This window comes from Hippoglossus stenolepis, chromosome 9 (assembly GCF_022539355.2).
Source record: "Hippoglossus stenolepis isolate QCI-W04-F060 chromosome 9, HSTE1.2, whole genome shotgun sequence".
Taxonomy (NCBI): Eukaryota; Metazoa; Chordata; class Actinopteri; order Pleuronectiformes; family Pleuronectidae; genus Hippoglossus; species Hippoglossus stenolepis.
The window spans coordinates 22,948,073-22,965,815 of record NC_061491.1 but is presented as its reverse complement, the minus strand read 5'-3'; the positions used below and the strand labels follow the sequence as shown (position 1 = coordinate 22,965,815).

The 17,743-nt window shown below is 42.1% G+C and overlaps 2 protein-coding genes across 5 annotated transcripts; one reads left to right on the top strand and one right to left on the bottom strand.

Moving 5' to 3' along the window:
- Window positions 1–348: 348 nt before the first annotated feature.
- prlrb (prolactin receptor b) lies at window positions 349–8,067 on the bottom strand. Of its 2 annotated transcripts, none has more exons than XM_047341316.1 (9): window positions 7,063–8,067; window positions 6,007–6,096; window positions 5,290–5,456; window positions 4,418–4,587; window positions 2,714–2,880; window positions 2,257–2,398; window positions 2,074–2,167; window positions 1,915–1,984; window positions 349–1,558 (listed from the first exon to the last, which is right to left on the bottom strand). In XM_047341316.1, exons 2-9 carry the CDS (start codon window positions 6,055–6,057, stop codon window positions 773–775), a joined length of 1,647 nt encoding a protein of 548 aa, XP_047197272.1. In that variant the 5' UTR covers window positions 6,058–6,096; window positions 7,063–8,067; the 3' UTR covers window positions 349–772. The 2 variants fall into 2 exon arrangements, with proteins under 2 accessions (XP_047197272.1, XP_047197273.1); XM_047341317.1 differs by having other exon boundaries at window positions 357–1,558; window positions 5,290–5,422.
- malt1 (MALT paracaspase 1) lies at window positions 8,003–17,172 on the top strand. 3 transcript variants are annotated; one of them, XM_047341312.1, is made up of 17 exons: window positions 8,003–8,284; window positions 9,281–9,447; window positions 9,879–10,000; window positions 10,197–10,344; window positions 10,451–10,635; window positions 10,797–10,896; window positions 10,992–11,039; window positions 11,784–11,807; window positions 11,914–11,958; window positions 12,784–12,987; window positions 13,490–13,667; window positions 13,811–13,882; window positions 13,980–14,107; window positions 14,721–14,870; window positions 15,349–15,506; window positions 15,628–15,753; window positions 16,541–17,172. In XM_047341312.1, exons 1-17 carry the CDS (start codon window positions 8,136–8,138, stop codon window positions 16,943–16,945), a joined length of 2,409 nt encoding a protein of 802 aa, XP_047197268.1. In that variant the 5' UTR covers window positions 8,003–8,135; the 3' UTR covers window positions 16,946–17,172. The 3 variants fall into 3 exon arrangements, with proteins under 3 accessions (XP_047197268.1, XP_047197269.1, XP_047197270.1); XM_047341313.1 differs by lacking the exon at window positions 10,992–11,039; XM_047341314.1 differs by lacking the exons at window positions 10,992–11,039; window positions 11,784–11,807.
- Window positions 17,173–17,743: the final 571 nt, after the last annotated feature.

Here is a 17,743-nt window from a genome sequence, read left to right as displayed (position 1 = left end):
TGAACATCCCACATAAACCAGAATGACTAGTATTTTCCGTAGCCTGTGGCTGAAACAACAAGCAGCAAAACCATTACGTAACATTTTATCAACAAATTACTCATCTGCTGATTCTCCATTACTTTCCAAAATAAATTATTAATTTTCTGCTAACAAATTTTCCGTGTAACTAAAACTGAATTAGCTTGGGTAGTGCTTAGAGAGAGAAGGGAGTATCTGTGGAATTAGACAGGCTCTATTCTCCTGATCAGATATGATATACGTAATATATAGTGGTATATACAGTAATGTGAGGATGGTCAAAAATTCATCCTCAAGAAACCCTGAATATCTGCAGGAAATATCACAGCAATGCATCTGATAGTTGACACAATGTATTATTATATATTCACTTTGTACCACACACGTTAACAGAGGACACATAAGGGGATCATCAAGGTCAGTATGGGTCTTCCTCTGGTGACCATGACCAATCAAAACAGTGGGCCAGCTGACCAATCAGAGCAGACTTGGTTTTATCAGGAGGCCTTAAAGAGACAGGAGCTGAAATCAAGTGTTTCAGACAGAGGCTGAAAAGAGGAGGTGCAGCAATGGACAGTCTGAGGAAAGTGATCTGTTTTTGTACGTTAGAGCTTGTAAACCTTTTCAAGTAATAACATAAATTATGAACCTGAATATGAGCAGAATATGGCTCATTTAATTGTTAAAATCTTTGTAAATCACTTGGATCATCGGTCTTTTTTATTTTGGACTTTTCATGTGAAATTACACTTTACATTAAAGGCGGTTTAGGGAAAGTATCAACATATTCACTGACGATTAGTTCTGGGCCCACTTTGGAGACACTGGCTCCAGTTTCATGAGGATTTCTCGGCTTCTTATTGGTGAACTCTGTGTAGCGGTCACTCTTCTCCCCACAGGAGGAGTCAGCGGAGGTGCTTTGTCTCTGCAGGAGGAGCTGATTGTCGCCGACCACCTCCTCCACCCTGCTGTAGTCCTCTGGTATGTTCTCCTCTCGCCTCTGAACATCCACGCAGCCATGGACTCTGTCTTTATGGAGGATGAGAATATTGTCACCGTTCACCTCCTTCACTCTGGTGTAGTCCACCTCACTCACATCCACCTCCTGCGTGTTCTTATGTCTGTGAATATCCACGTAACCGCAGTTTGAGAGAAGCTGGACACTGCTCTCAGCTGCAGGGTCGCGGCTCGACCACCTCTGATCTGCCGCCTCTGGCAGTGTCTCCTTTTTAAATAAACCCACTCCTGAGAGAGACGCATTGCTGTTTGCAAAGTTATTTATTTCATTCTTTCTTTCCTCGGCCTTCTCCCTGTCACTTTGGCCCGGGGTCGGCTCCTTGCAGTGGGTTTCAAAGTTCAAGAGGAAGCCAGCAGCAATAGTCAAGCTTTTCTTCCTTTTTTGAGAACTGGACGAGTTGGGCAGACGCACGTCATCCGACACGATTAAATACTCCTCGCTCTCGTCCTTCCAGGCCGCCACAGAAGGAAAGGTCTGGTTGATGATCAGGGCGTTGTTGACATCTTCAGATCGTCCACTCTGGAAGAATTAGTGAGGGGTCATTCAGCAGATTGTTAACAGACAGCAGAGTAATTTGGCCATTTTGAGAATAATGTTGTAATTGAGATAAAAAGTCATAATATTACAACTTTATCCCCGATAATGTGGTGCTGATGAGCCAAATGATCATGTATTTCATTATTTGTGAAGTATAACTTAACAAGATGCTCATTTTAATAAAGGTAACAGACTTATCTTCTTATACTAACATTGACACATCGCGTAAAATTACGACTTCCATCTTGTAAAATCATGACTTTCTTTCTCGTAAAATAACGACTTTCCAGGGTCCAGATTCTGGATATGATGGTTATAGAGTACAGCTGCGGTGTTACCTTGAGAAGCTGAACATCAATTCCTCGTATCTTTGGACCAGGAACCGGAGGCAGGAGACACTGCTTCACACTGAGGAACAAAGAAAGTGAGTCAGTTTATCCTCCTCACCCTGATTTCACATAAAGACTTGTAAATCATTCTTTGCAGGAGATACATACTATTTCCTCTTCATGACCAAGACACACATTGTTAGAAATGGAACTGTAGAGAGGCTGGAGAGCAATATCCAGAAGGGTTTCTCACTCTGAGGATCTAAACAAGAAAAGAAGGGAATATATGTTTTTTTATTGATTGTTAGTATCAGTTTGCTGTAAAAAGACAGAATAAGGTCTGAAACGTACAGTTGAAGGTTTTCACAGAGGTAGAGTTGCTCCACTCGCTCCAGGAGCTGTGGTCTAACCTGCAGCGGACCTGAACCACGTACGTCACCCCGGGATCGATGTTGTACAGGTTGAATTGGGTTTGTGTTCCTGACGTGTACTCCTGGAGAAAGATAGAACATCCAATGTTCACCTTGTACCAATGTTGGGCCAACAGGCTGTATAAAAAGATGAACAATATGACGGCTCCACAACAAAGTCAGGGACCAGTCACATCATTTCATTATTATTATTACAGCGGACGTCTTCAAACATGTTTCTGTTGCTTATACAAACTTAACTGATGTGAACAAACTAGACCCACAAGTCAGGATTAATTCAAATAAACATTAAAATGACAATGATTTTATTGTGTAAACACACACACTCTTGTTGTTCTTTCCTGCACAAAACAAAAACCACGTGCCGTGTTTCTCACCTTCCACTCGTTGCCGTCCTCTTGTTTAAATCTGAGTTCATATTTAATGGTGACCCATCCTGACTTGGTGTCTGTGTTTTGGGGACTCTCCCACTGGACGTGGAGAAACGGGTTGTCCTCCGTCTTCATCACCTGCAGGCTGATGTTTCCAGGAGCGTCGGGCATCACTGTCAAGAGGGGACACAGCAAGACAGTGCACAGCAGTGCTTTGAGCTAAATGCTAATATCGGCACACTAACATGCTGATGAGGGCTGCTGATGTGAGCATGCAAAATATCACATCACAGGGTGTGCACAGTCAAATGAGGCAAATCAACCCCAACATATAACACTACAGCTTTTTTTTTAGCTTATTACAAAAGGGAAAAGTTGCACAATTCTTATTAACAATGGAAAATAAGAATTGTGCAACTTCTGTCTGTCTGATATAACATAACGTGACCCACTAGGCTTTGCACAGTGAAGTACCAACATCATTTAACAACCAGAGCAGAGTCTGCATGGAAAGAAGATATAGCATGAGCTGTTGTTGGTGTTGCATGAAAGGTCAAAGGGTAACTACAGTCATTAAGATTCATATCAATCCATCCAATAGTTTTTGAAGATATTTCAGTCCTGACATTGGTTTTAAGAAGCCAGAAAACACAACAGTGGTTTTAAATATTTGATTCAGGGTAGGTTTAGATCCCTCTCCCTGCAGATACTATTTTCTTACAAGACTCTGCTCCAAATGTACTGTAAATACAGCACATGTTCAAGTGCCCCTATAACCAAACAAAAGGTGTGAAATCTGATCCAAGACTGTACCCAAGGCACAAACCAGTTCCGCCTCATTCTGTTCCGGTTTTCATTTGTGCCTCGCGTCTGTCCGTCAGTATTTTTCCATTCCTTACTAAGCAGAAGAAAAACTGCACTATAAATACAACTGTGCCAATAATTAGCTCGATCGATGCAGGTACTTTTCAGCTTCTACTTTTAACTTCTACTCTAACAAATACACAGACTGAGTGGGGATCAATAGTTCAAAGTGTCTCACTGACATAAGACACTGATGAGCTTAGCACTGATTCTTCATTATCCTCCAGAAATCTGTCTTCATGTCTTTCTTTGTTTGTCTTTCGATTTTATTGACAATCGCTCTCGACTTCGCAACCCTCACCCTCTCGAGCTTATGTTTTCCCCTCTGTCCGTTTGTCTGTTGGTTTGATTGTAAGCAAGATTACACAGAAACTATTGGACGGATTACTGCAAAACTTGGCTGGAAGGATGTGATATGAGTCAGGAGAATAAACCATTCAATCTTGTTGCAGATCCGGGGGCAGGAATTATTTTTGGATCACTTTAGAATAACGAGATGTAGCATTATTTTTGGCCATTTTCACTGTTTTCCCAGGAAATAATTAATGGATCTGGATGAAAAAATCAGGCACATTTAAGGAACTGCTATACATGAATGTGTGCAGTTTGGTGCAGCTTGATTTAATGTGAGGGGACTACTGGGCCTTGGTGGAGGAATGCATCATTAAACTGCTCTTGCTGTGATATCAGCTATGATGTCAGTCTTGATTCAGTGGTGTAAAACAATCTACGAATCACAGGGAGGTCATATTCTATGTTTTCATAATATTGCAGGAAAAAAACCCAAGGAGCAGCTCAGGGAAAGACATGAAGAAGGTAGATGAACTGAATTTCTTTGCTACTTACCAATCTCCATGACATCAATCTTAAAGGTGTCTGAAGTGGCGTTCCCTAATGCATTGGAGGCCACCACTGTCAGATAATAATCCACCCAGATGGAGGTGTGGACCTTGTCAAAGAAGCAGGAGTTCTTCCCTGCAGAGAGGTAGTCAGGACACTCGTGTGTTCCCTCCAGTCTGTACGGAGACAAAACGAGTCCTTCACTGACCAGGACATGGATGAACACAGCTCAGGGCGGACATGTGCATCTTTCATGGAGATGTAACTAAACTTTATTTTCCTTTTTATGTATTAATAAGACCAATTATCAATTAGCCATGAGTGGTTCTGTGAGGCGGTACTCCGGCACAGGTAACTGCTGACACTGACATGCTGGTGATTAGCAGGTACTGCATAATGTGAGGATAAAGGTAATGTTATTAGTTACATAGGTATTGGGGGGGAAATGTCAATTTTTGAAAATGTCTTTCACCGTCAGTGTTGGCATTCTGCCCTCAGGCCGGGGCGAGTGGGGGTCACACAGGTGAAGTGTTTGAAGTGTGCAGGTTAACGTCCACAGCAACAAAAAAATCGTGCACAGCTGACTGAGCACAAGTGTGTGAACAAGGGAGACGGTAGTTTTCCACCGGCTCTTTTATGTCAACAGCAGCTTTACTGCCACTCAGCGTGGGCGATAAACCTGTGTGAGATTTACTGGGTCACCAGTAGTTAATGTGCACACTATACTGTCATTAAAATCCTGGTTGGATTCCAGCTCGGAACCTTTGTAGTTCTCCTCTCTCTCACCTTCCTTGTGTTGCTGCTGTCCAGAAGGTCAAAAACAAATCTTCAAATTAATATGAAATCAAAACTGCACAAAACCTGGTGACTGGACCGACCTTTCTCTCTCATAGAAGAAGCGATGCGTGGTCGGCAGCCCCCCGTCAGAGCCCGGCTCCCACCAGCAGGTAAATGTCTCCTTCTCAGGGGACCTGCAGCCGAGGAGGACTGGTTTCCCTGGTGGAGACATGCCTGGCAACACATGCGACAAACAAGCATCAGCTCCCTAGGAGTGACACGATAAGAAACAAAAAGCATGGTGACACTATGATTTAGACATAGACATGGTAAAGGGCTGGTTCGCTTATATGCTCACCTTCAGCAGGATTGAACAAAGCAGACAGTTTGGGTTTGGTTTTATTTACCCAGGTTTTAAGACACAACTCTGATTTCTTTGACCAACCAGGGTTAGGGAGGCAAAAATAAATTTGTGTTCACAGAACTTAAAACCTACTATTAAATTTTGTATCATTATTTCCCTAAACTAAAAAGTAAAATTTGAAATATTTACCACAGGCATGGCTCCTCTGAATTTATGTCTAATCATGTTTTTTCATGTCACATGCAAACACATCTAAACTTTGCCTTTACATCTTCTTAATAGAGCTCTTTGTGGCCAAAAGGAAAGAGAACTGAAAAAAAAAAAGTATGTTTAACAAAAATTCAAAAACTGAGATACATAAAAAAATGTAAAAAAGTATTTTGTATATTTAATATACAATTTGTAGCAATCATGTGGCTATTATAAACAGTGTCATTCAAGCCTTTGAACTTACTGTTGGACTCAACAGCTGCAGACAGCAGCAAGAGCAGAGCCAACCCGACATCTGTCCTCATCCTGGCACAACCCCTTCACTTCCTGTGCCCTAAAACACAAAGTGACATCACAGCGCGAGGTCAACGAGGTGATGTGAACTCGTGGCTCGCCTGCGTCTTGTTTTTACCTAAAACAAGGACACGCTGCGTGAAAGAACAACAAACACAACCAATGATCATTTGCTCATTTTGTAGCCAACACATACAGACCAGCTGTGGTCGTCCCATGCTGGTGGAACATGATTTATTATTAGAATTATGATTCAACATGAATGTTTATGATGTGACTGTCAGCAGCTTACGACCCTGTCAGTGGATTTTATCAAAGAAAGAACGTGAGAGGTGACACAGAAAGCACCAGAGACTCATGAGAGGTGAGAGGTCCAGGACCTGTTCTGGTCAGGGTTACAGTTGGTCACAGTTATGAACAGTTATGTTTGGCAACAGAATGACGACATTCAGCTTCTCTGCTGTAAGATGCTCAATTGCTTCAAAGTCCTCTGCAGCTTTTCTGCAGGTATTTGGACTCGATGAGAATGTATTGATTCCCTCAGAGTGAGCACTCTGCAGATTTCTGATTGGTTCACATTCCTGAGTAGTGGATCAGCTGGACACAGACAGAATAGAACTGCATTGCAATCTCTATAAGGAGGCTGAAGTCTAATTTATTTAATTAAATATATGATTTCCTAGATTGGGGAAATGTGATGAAACCTGCAGATATAGAACTTTTAAAGTGACAGTTATTTTTGTTATTGTCTGTCATGCCCCTTCAAATACACTGAACATTATACTATGCATAAAGTATTTTATTACATCCTGTGACCTGTATATGCAAACCTAGATATTATATATACACTTACCTGCGTGCACACACACACCAAAATTAAACTAAAACTCCACAGTGATTTCATGAGAATATAATTAGTTTACTGCAAGGACAGTAAAAATAATGCGAAAAATTTGAATAGATGAAATAGAAATGAGATAAATGAAAACCTGTAGAGATCACTCACCTCACAGCGGTTTAGGACGGGTGTCAACCTCTTCTTCTACATTTAGCTGATGTTGACACATCCACAGGAGGAAAAGTAGAATCCTTCAGTCACAGTGACCTCCTGAGGACCTCCTCACACCTCCTCTCACCTGAAGACCTCCTCACACCTGAAGACCTCCTCAGACCTCCTCAGACCTGAACACCTCCTCAGACCTCCTCACACCTGAGCACCTCCTCAGACCTCCTCACACCTGAGCACTTCCTCACCCCTGAACACCTCCTCACACCTGAGCACAGGTGAGTCTGAGGCTCAGGTGTTCATGCAAGGAAGAGGAGTCATGGAAAGGGGAGGAGTTTCTTTTGACGTCACTATTTGTCACTTGAGAAACAGCCAAAGAGTGCAGCCGAGACAAGATGTGTCACTTCAACAGGATTAGCCAGATAAGGAAAATTCACTCATTATCTGCTTACCACTGTGCCGATGGAGTGTTTGAGTCCACAAATCACTTTTGGAGTTTCCGGGGTAAACAGCGTTGCAGCAGAATCCAATTAAGGTAACTGGCGACCCCTTCTTCAAACAGATAAAACCATAACATGGCTCCATGCTGCTCCTGTGGTGTCATCCAAGTGTCCCTGAGCCCCGACAATATACATTTGACTTGAAACTGCCTCATTTACACCATGTTTATAGACTAAATATCCTCTGATATCCTCAAACAAACACGGCTCCAGAGGAGGATATCAGATTGGTCCCCATTTACTTCAACTGTATTGGATTTGGCTGCAAAGCTGTTTACTCCTGAAACTCCAGAAGTGTTTTTTTAGACTCAAACACTTCACCCACCTCCTCCATCGGTGAGTAGATAATGAGTGGATGTTAAAGTTGTGTGTGAACTATCCCTTTAAAGTTCACCTACAAGTGAATCATCTTGACGCACGTATCCCCTTTGGCACGGCCCGCAGTGGGCGTGTCCGTGTCGCTTCGTTCCAGGAAGTCAACTTTTTGGAGTTTTGCGAGTTGAGGTTTGTTTGTGAAGTGAAACACGCGCGAGTCTCCGGGCTGATGGTGAACTCCTCCCGCTGTCGGTCATCATGTCGGACTCCTCGGACAGATCCACGAAGATCCACCTGCTGAGGGAGGCGCTGGTGAAGAAGCTGTGCGACGTGTTGGACAAATCCTGCGACCGGGGATGGCGGCGACTCGGAGATATCGTCGGCGGCGAGAGGCGCCTCAGAGTCAGGTGCGATGGAAACGATTCGGACGATGTCCTGCATAACCGAGACACTGTGGGGGGGCGAGAAACATGGAGGGAGAGAGGAGAGGGAGAGGGAGATAGGGGGAGGTGGAGGAGAGGGAGAGAGAAGGAGAGAGAGAAAGAGAGAGAGAGAGAGACCAGGAACAGTTGTACACCATCAGGTTTCATCTCTACAAACTAGTTGTTATAATGAAAACAATAATAATAATAATAGTAGTTGTTGTTGTCTGAATCCTGCAGCTCTGGAGTCAGATACACCTGAAGAGAGAGAGAGATATGGGGGAGGTTGAGGAGGGGGAGAGAGAGAGAGAGACCAGGAACAGTTGTGCACCATCAGGTTTCATCTCTGACAGACTAGTTGTTATAATGAAAATAATAATAATGATAATGATAATAATAATAGTTGCTGTTGTTGTCTGAATCCTGCAGCTCTGGAGTCAGAGATACCTCCAGAGAAAGAGAGATAAATAAAGTCTAAATGTTATAATATTATAGTACAGTTATAGTGCAAGTGAAGTACCCTACATTATGTTACACACTGTATCTGAAACTAATACAGTTTTGCATCGTATTCTGTGGAGCCGTTTAATTGTCCTAAATAATATAAAGAGCTGTAGATGTTGTTGGCTCTTATATATTATAGGTTTATTTACACGGGTAGATGGCAGAAGATGACAAATGTTTTCTGAAATCCGTTTTAAGGTATTTGTAGAGTTTTTTTTTTAAGCCTAATTACAGGTTTTTAAACAAGTTTTTGAACGAGAAGTAAATTTAAATTTGTCTGATGAAACCACTGAATGTTTGGTGTCTGGATGTAGCCTGTGTGTAAAAAGTATATCTTTATACTCATCATTATTAAGCTACGTGTTTGTATCAGCATCTGTGCTGTGTTTTAAGTGTATTTATCTTTTACTGACGACCTGAGTTGATTTCGATTCTCATATCTGAAATGTTCTGTCACTCCCCTGCATCGCCCTGCAGCCCTGACGACATGGAGACGTGCTCTCTGAAGGTGTTGGAGCTGGAGGGCAGCCCGAGCCGCATGCTGCTGAGGCTGATGGGAGAGCGGGGCTGCACCACGGGTCAGCTGATGGACTACCTCCAGACTCTTGGCAACTTGGAGGCTGTGCAATGCCTGAAACCGTCAGGTAGAGCAGAACAACCCCTGGGCCTGGTATTATGTTGCTAGGCAGAAGTTTGTTCTCTGTGTTGTATGATTAGATTAAAAGAGAATCAATGACTCATTTACAGAGTATCAATAATTTCAGATTTTTCCAGTTATTGCCTTTCCTAAAGTGTGTTCAGATGTTCAGATCTGAATTTTGTATCTTGAATCTTAGTTTTTGAATTAGTGACTTAAATCTTAAGATTGGAAGTTGTTCACTAAAACAGAGCAATTCATATTTTGTTATTGCACAACTTGCAAGTCAAATATCTTAGTGAAATAAAGTCTGTGGTGTTTGAATTTCATCACTAGGCACTCAGGAGTGGTTGCATTTCAAAATGTGTTATTCAGTTTCTGAGGTAATTCAAATTATTGGTGACAGTGATTAGTTTGAAAGACTCTGTTAATGTTCAGCCTTGCAGATTCTCATCCAGCCCCAGTCACTGGCTCTTACATCGGGACACAATCTGCGGCTCAGCTGTCACGCTGTGGGCAAAGCTCCAGTACAGTACCAGTGGTTCAAGAGTAAGGAAGAGGTGAGACACACACACACGCACACACGCACACACGAATCATTCTAGAAGTAAAGTCATTGTAAACTGGGGCTCATGCAAGATTATTCATTATTTTAAGGGTTAGGTTCTTTTGTATTGTGCCCTCGCCTTTCATCTCTGTGCACCAGTATCCCTGATATCTATATGGTAAATATGATTCACATTTTCACCACCTCAGGTGCCCAACAGCTTCTCTCCAGACCTGGTGATAAGTCCGGTCCATCTGAAGGACGCTGGCTTTTACATCTGCAGGGTCAACTGTGGAGATACTTTTGAGTTCAGCCAGTGGGCCCAGGTGGACGTCCTGAGTGTCACCCTGCCTTATGGTAAGATAGTTAAAGTTCGAGTCTGTGACAGTGGTGTCCCGCTTTGTGACTGCAGGATATGTTTACTTCTGTAGACACACACAATGATGTCTCCCTCTCCCTCCAGCACCAGGGCAGAGTTATCAATCCTTAGAGGGTCGGCTGAAGCTGGTGATCCAGCCTCAGTCCCAGCAGCTGCATGCAGGGGAAACCCTTCAGCTGGAGTGTGGCGCCGTGGGACGGCCGATCCCTCGATACCAGTGGCACAGAAATGGAGTTCCGATCCTCAACGCCACAAAGAGGAAGCTCATGGTGAGGATTTCTTTTCATATTGTCCATAGTGCAAAAACCCTTTCTTGTTTGGAAACGGTTTTATTGTGTCAGACCCTTAAAAGACACAACCTGTTTTGTTACGAGACATTACAGTGGACCTGCGGTTCACTTAGTCGTTGATGGCTCGCTGTGCGTTTCAGATTCGTCATGTGATGCCGGATCACAATGGCAGGTATCGCTGTGAGATCAGCAGCGGCAGCTCCGAGCGAATGTGGACCAATGAAGTCGACGTTGTCACGGGTATGTCAAACTGCAGTGCTATAGTTCCAGCTCAATCAAAGCAGCTCTGTTGTCATCATGTCTGAGTGATTATTTGCTCTGTTCTCGGCTGAAAGCACCGAGGATATCTGTCCAGTTTTCAGGGGCAATGGAGTGCTCTGAAGGTAGAGTGGAAAGACCTGGGTAGTAAATGGCAATTGAATAACAATAAGCTGGTGTAAGGTGCATGCAAATGTTAATCATAACATTTATTTAGACACTAACAAGCACAATGTTCACAGGGTTTATCTCCAGGTGTCACATGCATGATTTCTAATTTGAGTCTTTTTCAATTGATTCTCTTAAAGTGAAAGGTTGTCACTATTCTATATTTGTTCCTTTTTGTCAACAAATCCCACGAAAAGACCAAAACCAATAATGAAATTGATCTTACAGTACTGTCTTTGTATTAAAGCCATATAAAGCTTATTCCACAAAGTCTTAGACGTCCATTGTCGTCTTACAAACACTACAAACTGTCAATAATCACTATCACTATCAATAATTTCACAATCTGGGATCAATAAAGTACATCTATCTAAAATACATACTAAAAACTACAGTGCCCAGCAGTAGAAAAAAAGGTAGGAACCCATGAACTTCAGTCTGCCACAGATGGAATAGAGAAGTGGGGAAATATTGAGAGACAGATTAACCCACTGTTGACCTTTCATGGGATTCATTGACAGGAAGGAAAACACAGAATAACACTGGTCTGAATCTGTAGATTTATTTATGGGACGTCTCAATCGCTGATGGTGTGAGGCTCACCTTCTCTCTCATCTTCTTTTCCTTAATCAAAAGAGGCTTTTTTTCTCAAACTGCTCATGTTTACGTGATGCTGACGTATTCATATGTTTAATTCCTAGATGACTTCTATGCCATTGGGGGAGGTGAGTGTAATAGTGCTCATCAACTATTTATACATATCTATCCAAACGCATGTTTTACTCACACATGCACTTGTTATATGATCATTTTGTTGTGTGTTGACTTCAGGTTCTGGTGAATTTTACCTGAACAGTATTCCAGACCAACTTTATGGTAAGAGTGTTTGTCACACAAACGGAAAATGTGATCACCGTGTTCTTAACTGTGTGATTTTCTTCACATCGCAGTTTTGCTCTGAGCTGTATGTGTCTGATACTATTAGTATATTTATATTTTCAAAAAATAAGGATGTGAGACTTGTTGCTTTCTTCTTTTCTAATAATAACACAAAACTGAAGCCCAACAACACCAGAGAATATTGGCAGAAAAATACCATCGAGTTAAATTAATATCTTTCTGTCACAGTGTCCACAGAAAAGGAAAATTAATATATTCACAAAGGTCTGATTATATAAAAAAATGTATTAAAACAGGTCAGGTGGCTATAAATGTCACTATATGTGGAAGTCAGTGCACTGTGACCCACTTCCTTCCTGTGTGTGTAGTGAATTTACGTAGTTCAGTTTACTATGGGAAGTTGTTTTAAGCTAAAGGGGAATTTCTTCTTCACTGTCACATAGAAAACAAATCAAATATCCTGAAATTTGAGGCAGAGACAAAACACAAAATCACAACCCAAGATCTTTAGCAGATTTTTATTAAATAGGCAGTGAAAAAGTCTGTGGAAAGTGATTCTTAGAATACATCTATTTTCTGTTACATATATAAAGTAATGGATTATATATGTATCTATTATAATATATAAAACCAGAATAGTGCTGGACACTTCTCTCTTGAATTTATACTTTGCAGTAAACTGTACTGCTGCAACAAACACTGGAGACCTTTAAGTAACTTTACATGTTTCACTGCCGCATTTGACTATGTGTGAGTTTCTCTCTCCCATAGTTTGACTTGAACTGTTTTTCTGCCTCCCAGCGACTGACAAAGTGGCCCTGCTGATCGGCAACCTCTCCTACAAGAACCACCCGCAGCTCAAGGCTCCCATGGTGGACGTGTACGACCTCACCAACCTCCTGCGGCAGCTGAACTTCAAGGTGGTTTCGCTGCTGGACCTCACGGAGTCGGAGATGAGAAACGCTGTCGACGAGTTCCTGCTGCTTCTCCACAAGGGAGTCTATGGTGTGTTGGGACTTTTTACTTTCCTCCTGATGGTTCTAGATGGGGATACGTGTCCAGAAACATTCACAACCCAAAACATTATATGAATTAAAGCTTTATACATCATCACAATTTGACTATTTTAAGCTTAGAAATAAAGAATCTACATAGTACATACTGTAAATAACTGTGAGTCCATCATAACGTTAAACTCCTGGATTGTCATTGCCCCTCAAACATAGAAAACAAATTCCACGGTTTGTATTACATGATAGAAATATGGGATATAAAGACGAAAGTATTTATAAATCCAAATCTTGAGAAGCTTTGAAATTTTGATACCAAATCGACCCCAGTGAAAGGAGTAAAACAAATAAAGTATTTCCTTCTCAGGCCTCGTTGGATTTTTCATAGATCCATGTAAAACCTTTTCTTCCTTCATGAACCATCGATGTAGCCAGAATCCTCCTCTGTAACCAAGGTACTGGATTGAAATGAACACCCCCCCCCCCTCTCTCTGAAGGTCTGCTGTACTACGCTGGTCATGGATATGAGAACTATGGCAACAGTTTCATGGTGCCGGTAGACGCACCAAACCCGTACAGATCGGCCAACTGCTTATGTGTGCAGAGCATCCTGAAACTGATGCAGGAGAAGGAGACAGGCCTCAATGTTTTTCTGATGGACATGTGCAGGAAAAGGTGAGTGCTCGCTCTTTACTGACGAAAAGATGAATCAATTAATTAAGAGAATGATCAGCAGACTAACCACTTCATCATAGAGCTGTTATAGATTTATCACCTCGGTTTGATCTCAGAAGTTTATAGATTTATTCATTTTCCAGGAATATTTATGACGAAATCGCTCCTAACATTGTCCTGAGGGTCACGGCCAACATCGTGTTTGGATATGCTACGCAAGTTTGAAACATCATTTAAATAATTCTAATACAAAACAATTTTTTTTTCTTTTAAAAGAATATCAAATGTTGTTTTCCTCACTTTGCTGCGCAGGTGCCAGGATGCCGAAGCCTTTGAGCTGAGCTCCAGTGGCTTCACCAACGGTGTGTTTGTCAAGTTCTTAAAGAAGCGACTGCTGGACGATGAGAAGATCACCGTGGTGCTGGACAGAGTCGCCGAGGGTGAGGAACAGAAACCACATAATGCAACATGAAGTACAACTATAAATGATCAATATGTTTAATATGTGAATAAGAAACAAATGTGTAATTAACAGAGCCTTTAAACGGCAACTCAGGCTGCACTTGCATCTACAAATTAATTTGCGACTGAGAAGATTATCAGGCTACCATGAAGAAAAATGATTAAATAAGATTAAAACACCAGTGTGCTGTGCTTGCATGTGAAATTTGATTTTTTTTTTTTTCACGGGATGTGTTTCAGCTTATGTCTGAATAAAGGCTAAAGAATTAATCAAATGTAGCTTTGCCTTATTAATGTCAAAAGTGTATCAGCTTGCTTGTGGGCTGATGGAGTTTCCTTTTAAATGCAGAGTAGATGGATAAAAACGACTGTAAGATGCTCTGACTATTAAAGTTGGGATAAGGACACTATTTGTCTCAAGGGTTTGTAAATTAATTTAAAACAACATGCCTCTCACAGTGTGGCACATACTTCTTGGTGGACCCAGGTTCAACCCATGTACTAGAAGTATTGGATACTTTAGGAGGTTTTAAATACAACACAAGCGTTTGTTGACACATTGACGTGTGATTTGTAAATGTTCCTGTCCAGACATGGGTCAGTTCGATGCTACGAAGGGGAAGCAGGCTCTGGAGATCCGCAGCAGCCTGTCGGAGAGGAGAGCTCTGGCCGATCCTATTCTGCCTGGCGACAGCGCTGATCTTGCTCAGGCTCAAAGTCGACAATGGGCGAAGGCTCACGGTGAGTTTCATTTGAACATATTTGTTTATAGTATGTTATCACAATTGTGGGAAGCCTCTATTTGCTTACAGCGGCTCAGTCAGTACGCACATTCAAATGTTGACTCTGCTTAACGTTGTCTTAGCACGTAGCGCTCTCTCACATTATACATATTTGCCCACATTGTGTGAGAAACACAATGTTATCACTCGTGTATCAGCTGTTAAATCTTTGCATATTGAAAAACAAGTCGTTTTTTCTGGGAAGAGGACGTTATACATTAATTCTGGTAGTTTGGGGATTTTTTTCCGACCTAGAAATTGGAAGCGTAAAATATATATTTAAAAACTGTTGACGAATACTACACATATACATTGTAGTGTTTTACCATTAATGAAATGTTTATATACTTACAGCAGTATACTTAAAGTAGAGTGTAACCCCCAAAAAATGCAGTGTAGCACTTTCTCTAAATGACCGTTTTGGTGTAATTTTCCAGAGCTTCCTGAGAGTATGAGTCTCAACTTTGACTGTGGGGCTCAGATCAAGTTGGGCTTCGCTGCGGAGTTCTCCAACGTGCTCGTCATTTACACTCACATCGTCAAGAAGCCCGAGGACATGTCCTTCTGCCAGGCTCACGTCACTGACTTCTCACAGGTCAGTATGTTGTCATGAACACAGGTTCTCAAACTTTAAAGTACGTCGTACCACTTGTAGGGTCAGTTAGACCTCGGTATGATTCAGACGTTATGCTACCTGCTTCCTCTCCTCCCTGCAGGACCTTGATGTGGATCCTAAAGAAATGAACAGAGAGACTCCAGAGGAGACGGGGATCTACCTCCTGTCAAGCAGCCTGCCGCAGCACTGTCTCTACACCAGACTCAGCTCACTGCAGAAGCTCAGGGTAAGAGACGTCATTATATTTAGGCGTATGGTGCTGTCTCAAAGTCGAATGTCTGCACAAACAGAAAGAGATTTGTATTCATCCCTGTGACCGGCCGGCGATAGCCAGTGGCCGGATGCATCATGTTCGTCCGTACGTCCGTATGTTAAGGTCACGGTGGCCGCGCTGGTGGAGCGACTTCCTTCAACTTTTGATCAGTTGTCACTCAGATCAGCTGATCAGATTTCAGTGGTCAAAGGTCACGGTGACCTTATATGAATCTGGGAAACATTGATGTAGACAGAAACTACACTGGTTGTCGGAGGCATACAACTACAGTATTTCTAGTTCTGAATTAATAAAGAAAAATAAAAGACAACTGCTAAACTCCTCACAAGCACAGGACATCAGATGCTGATAGGCATGTCATTAGTTTTGCAGATATTTCCTTTTGAACAACTATGTTGGAGAATTCATTTTTTCGGGGAACTGAAATCTATGTGCCAATTGTTTTGCTATTCTATGTAGTAGATGTAGAGATATTTCAATCTATAAAACTACAGACGCTACATGAAAAGTCAAGGTATCACCAAAGTCACCAGGATTTATCCTCCAGGTGCCTTGAATGTTTGTATAGAGCTTCACAGCATGTTTTTCATCAGTGGAGCGAGAGAGCCTGTCTTGGATGGAGCCACTTTAAAAACAATCACAGTAGATAAAATGACTTCTCATTAATCCAACTTAACATAACATCAACTATGACCCCATTGTTTTGATTGACACTACTTCTTCTCCTCGCGTGCAACAGGAGGAGCTGGTGTTCACCGTGTGCCTTCAGGGCACCTACCCAGCCATGGACGATGATCCTGTCCATTGGACCAAAAGCATCAACATTGGAAAGCCACTGATAGCCCGACTGGACCTGCACTCGGCCATGCGGAAGAACAGCTGCCTGCAGACCTGCCTGATGCCCCATAGCCCGTCAAACAGCCCCTGCCACAGCCCCAGGCCTGAACAATGCCTCCACCTCCATCACGGGCTGCTGCAGGCCCAGGACCACAGCCGCCTGTCCCCTCATGGTGCAGTGGGAGACTCCTACTATGAAAATCTTTCGACCTCGCCAGGCAGGATGAGCATCCCTATAGAGGCCAGCGACGACATCAACGAGCTGCACAGTGTGTTTATCAACAGCCTGCAGCTTCAGCAGCAGTGAATCAGCTGCTGGAATATCATTGTTCTCAGAATAGAGGCTATAAATATCTCAAACATATCTGGAATACTGCTGCTCTTTCTCATACATATTTTTTAGAAAGTTACATTCTTAAACCTTTAACCACTATTTGTATCGACAAGCTGTTAAACTGACATTATTCTTAGATTTCAATTTTAGGAATACATTTTTACGAAAAATAAAGAGTATCTTCGTGAACTGACAAAGGCTATTTTCTTCAGTTGTAGTTTTGTGAATTCTTTTTGATTTCTTGTACGTGTTATTGTCACTGCCCCCTCAGGAGGGCAGTATAAGACCCTCCCTGCTGCTCCTCTTCCTCCTCTCATGTTATCAGCTCTGACTTCCTTGTTTAGCCATGAAATTTATAAAAATCTGCGTCTTCTCCTCACCCAACCCCGAAACTTTCCAAAAGAGTTCCACTCAGTGATTTTCCTGCAGGGATATAATACATATCTCACTTTATTTTCCCCCAACAACTTAATGTTGCTACTTTTGGACAATAGCCTGGTCGGATGGGAGCTGTCATAGTCCACTGCTCACTTCATTCCTGTAGTTCCAGATATCTGCAGGGTTACAACAAGCAAGACTAATTCACTGCATGGTTTTAGAGACGGCTGGGCAATAAAACAATATCAGTAATGATCACAAAATCACAAAAGCATTATAACAAAAGCCCAATTTATATTGATCTAATGTGTGCACACTGAGTAAACACTGAGGTGGTTGAACACATAATTGATCTGTAAAGTGTTTTTAAGTGTCTCTCATTCTCTGCTCATA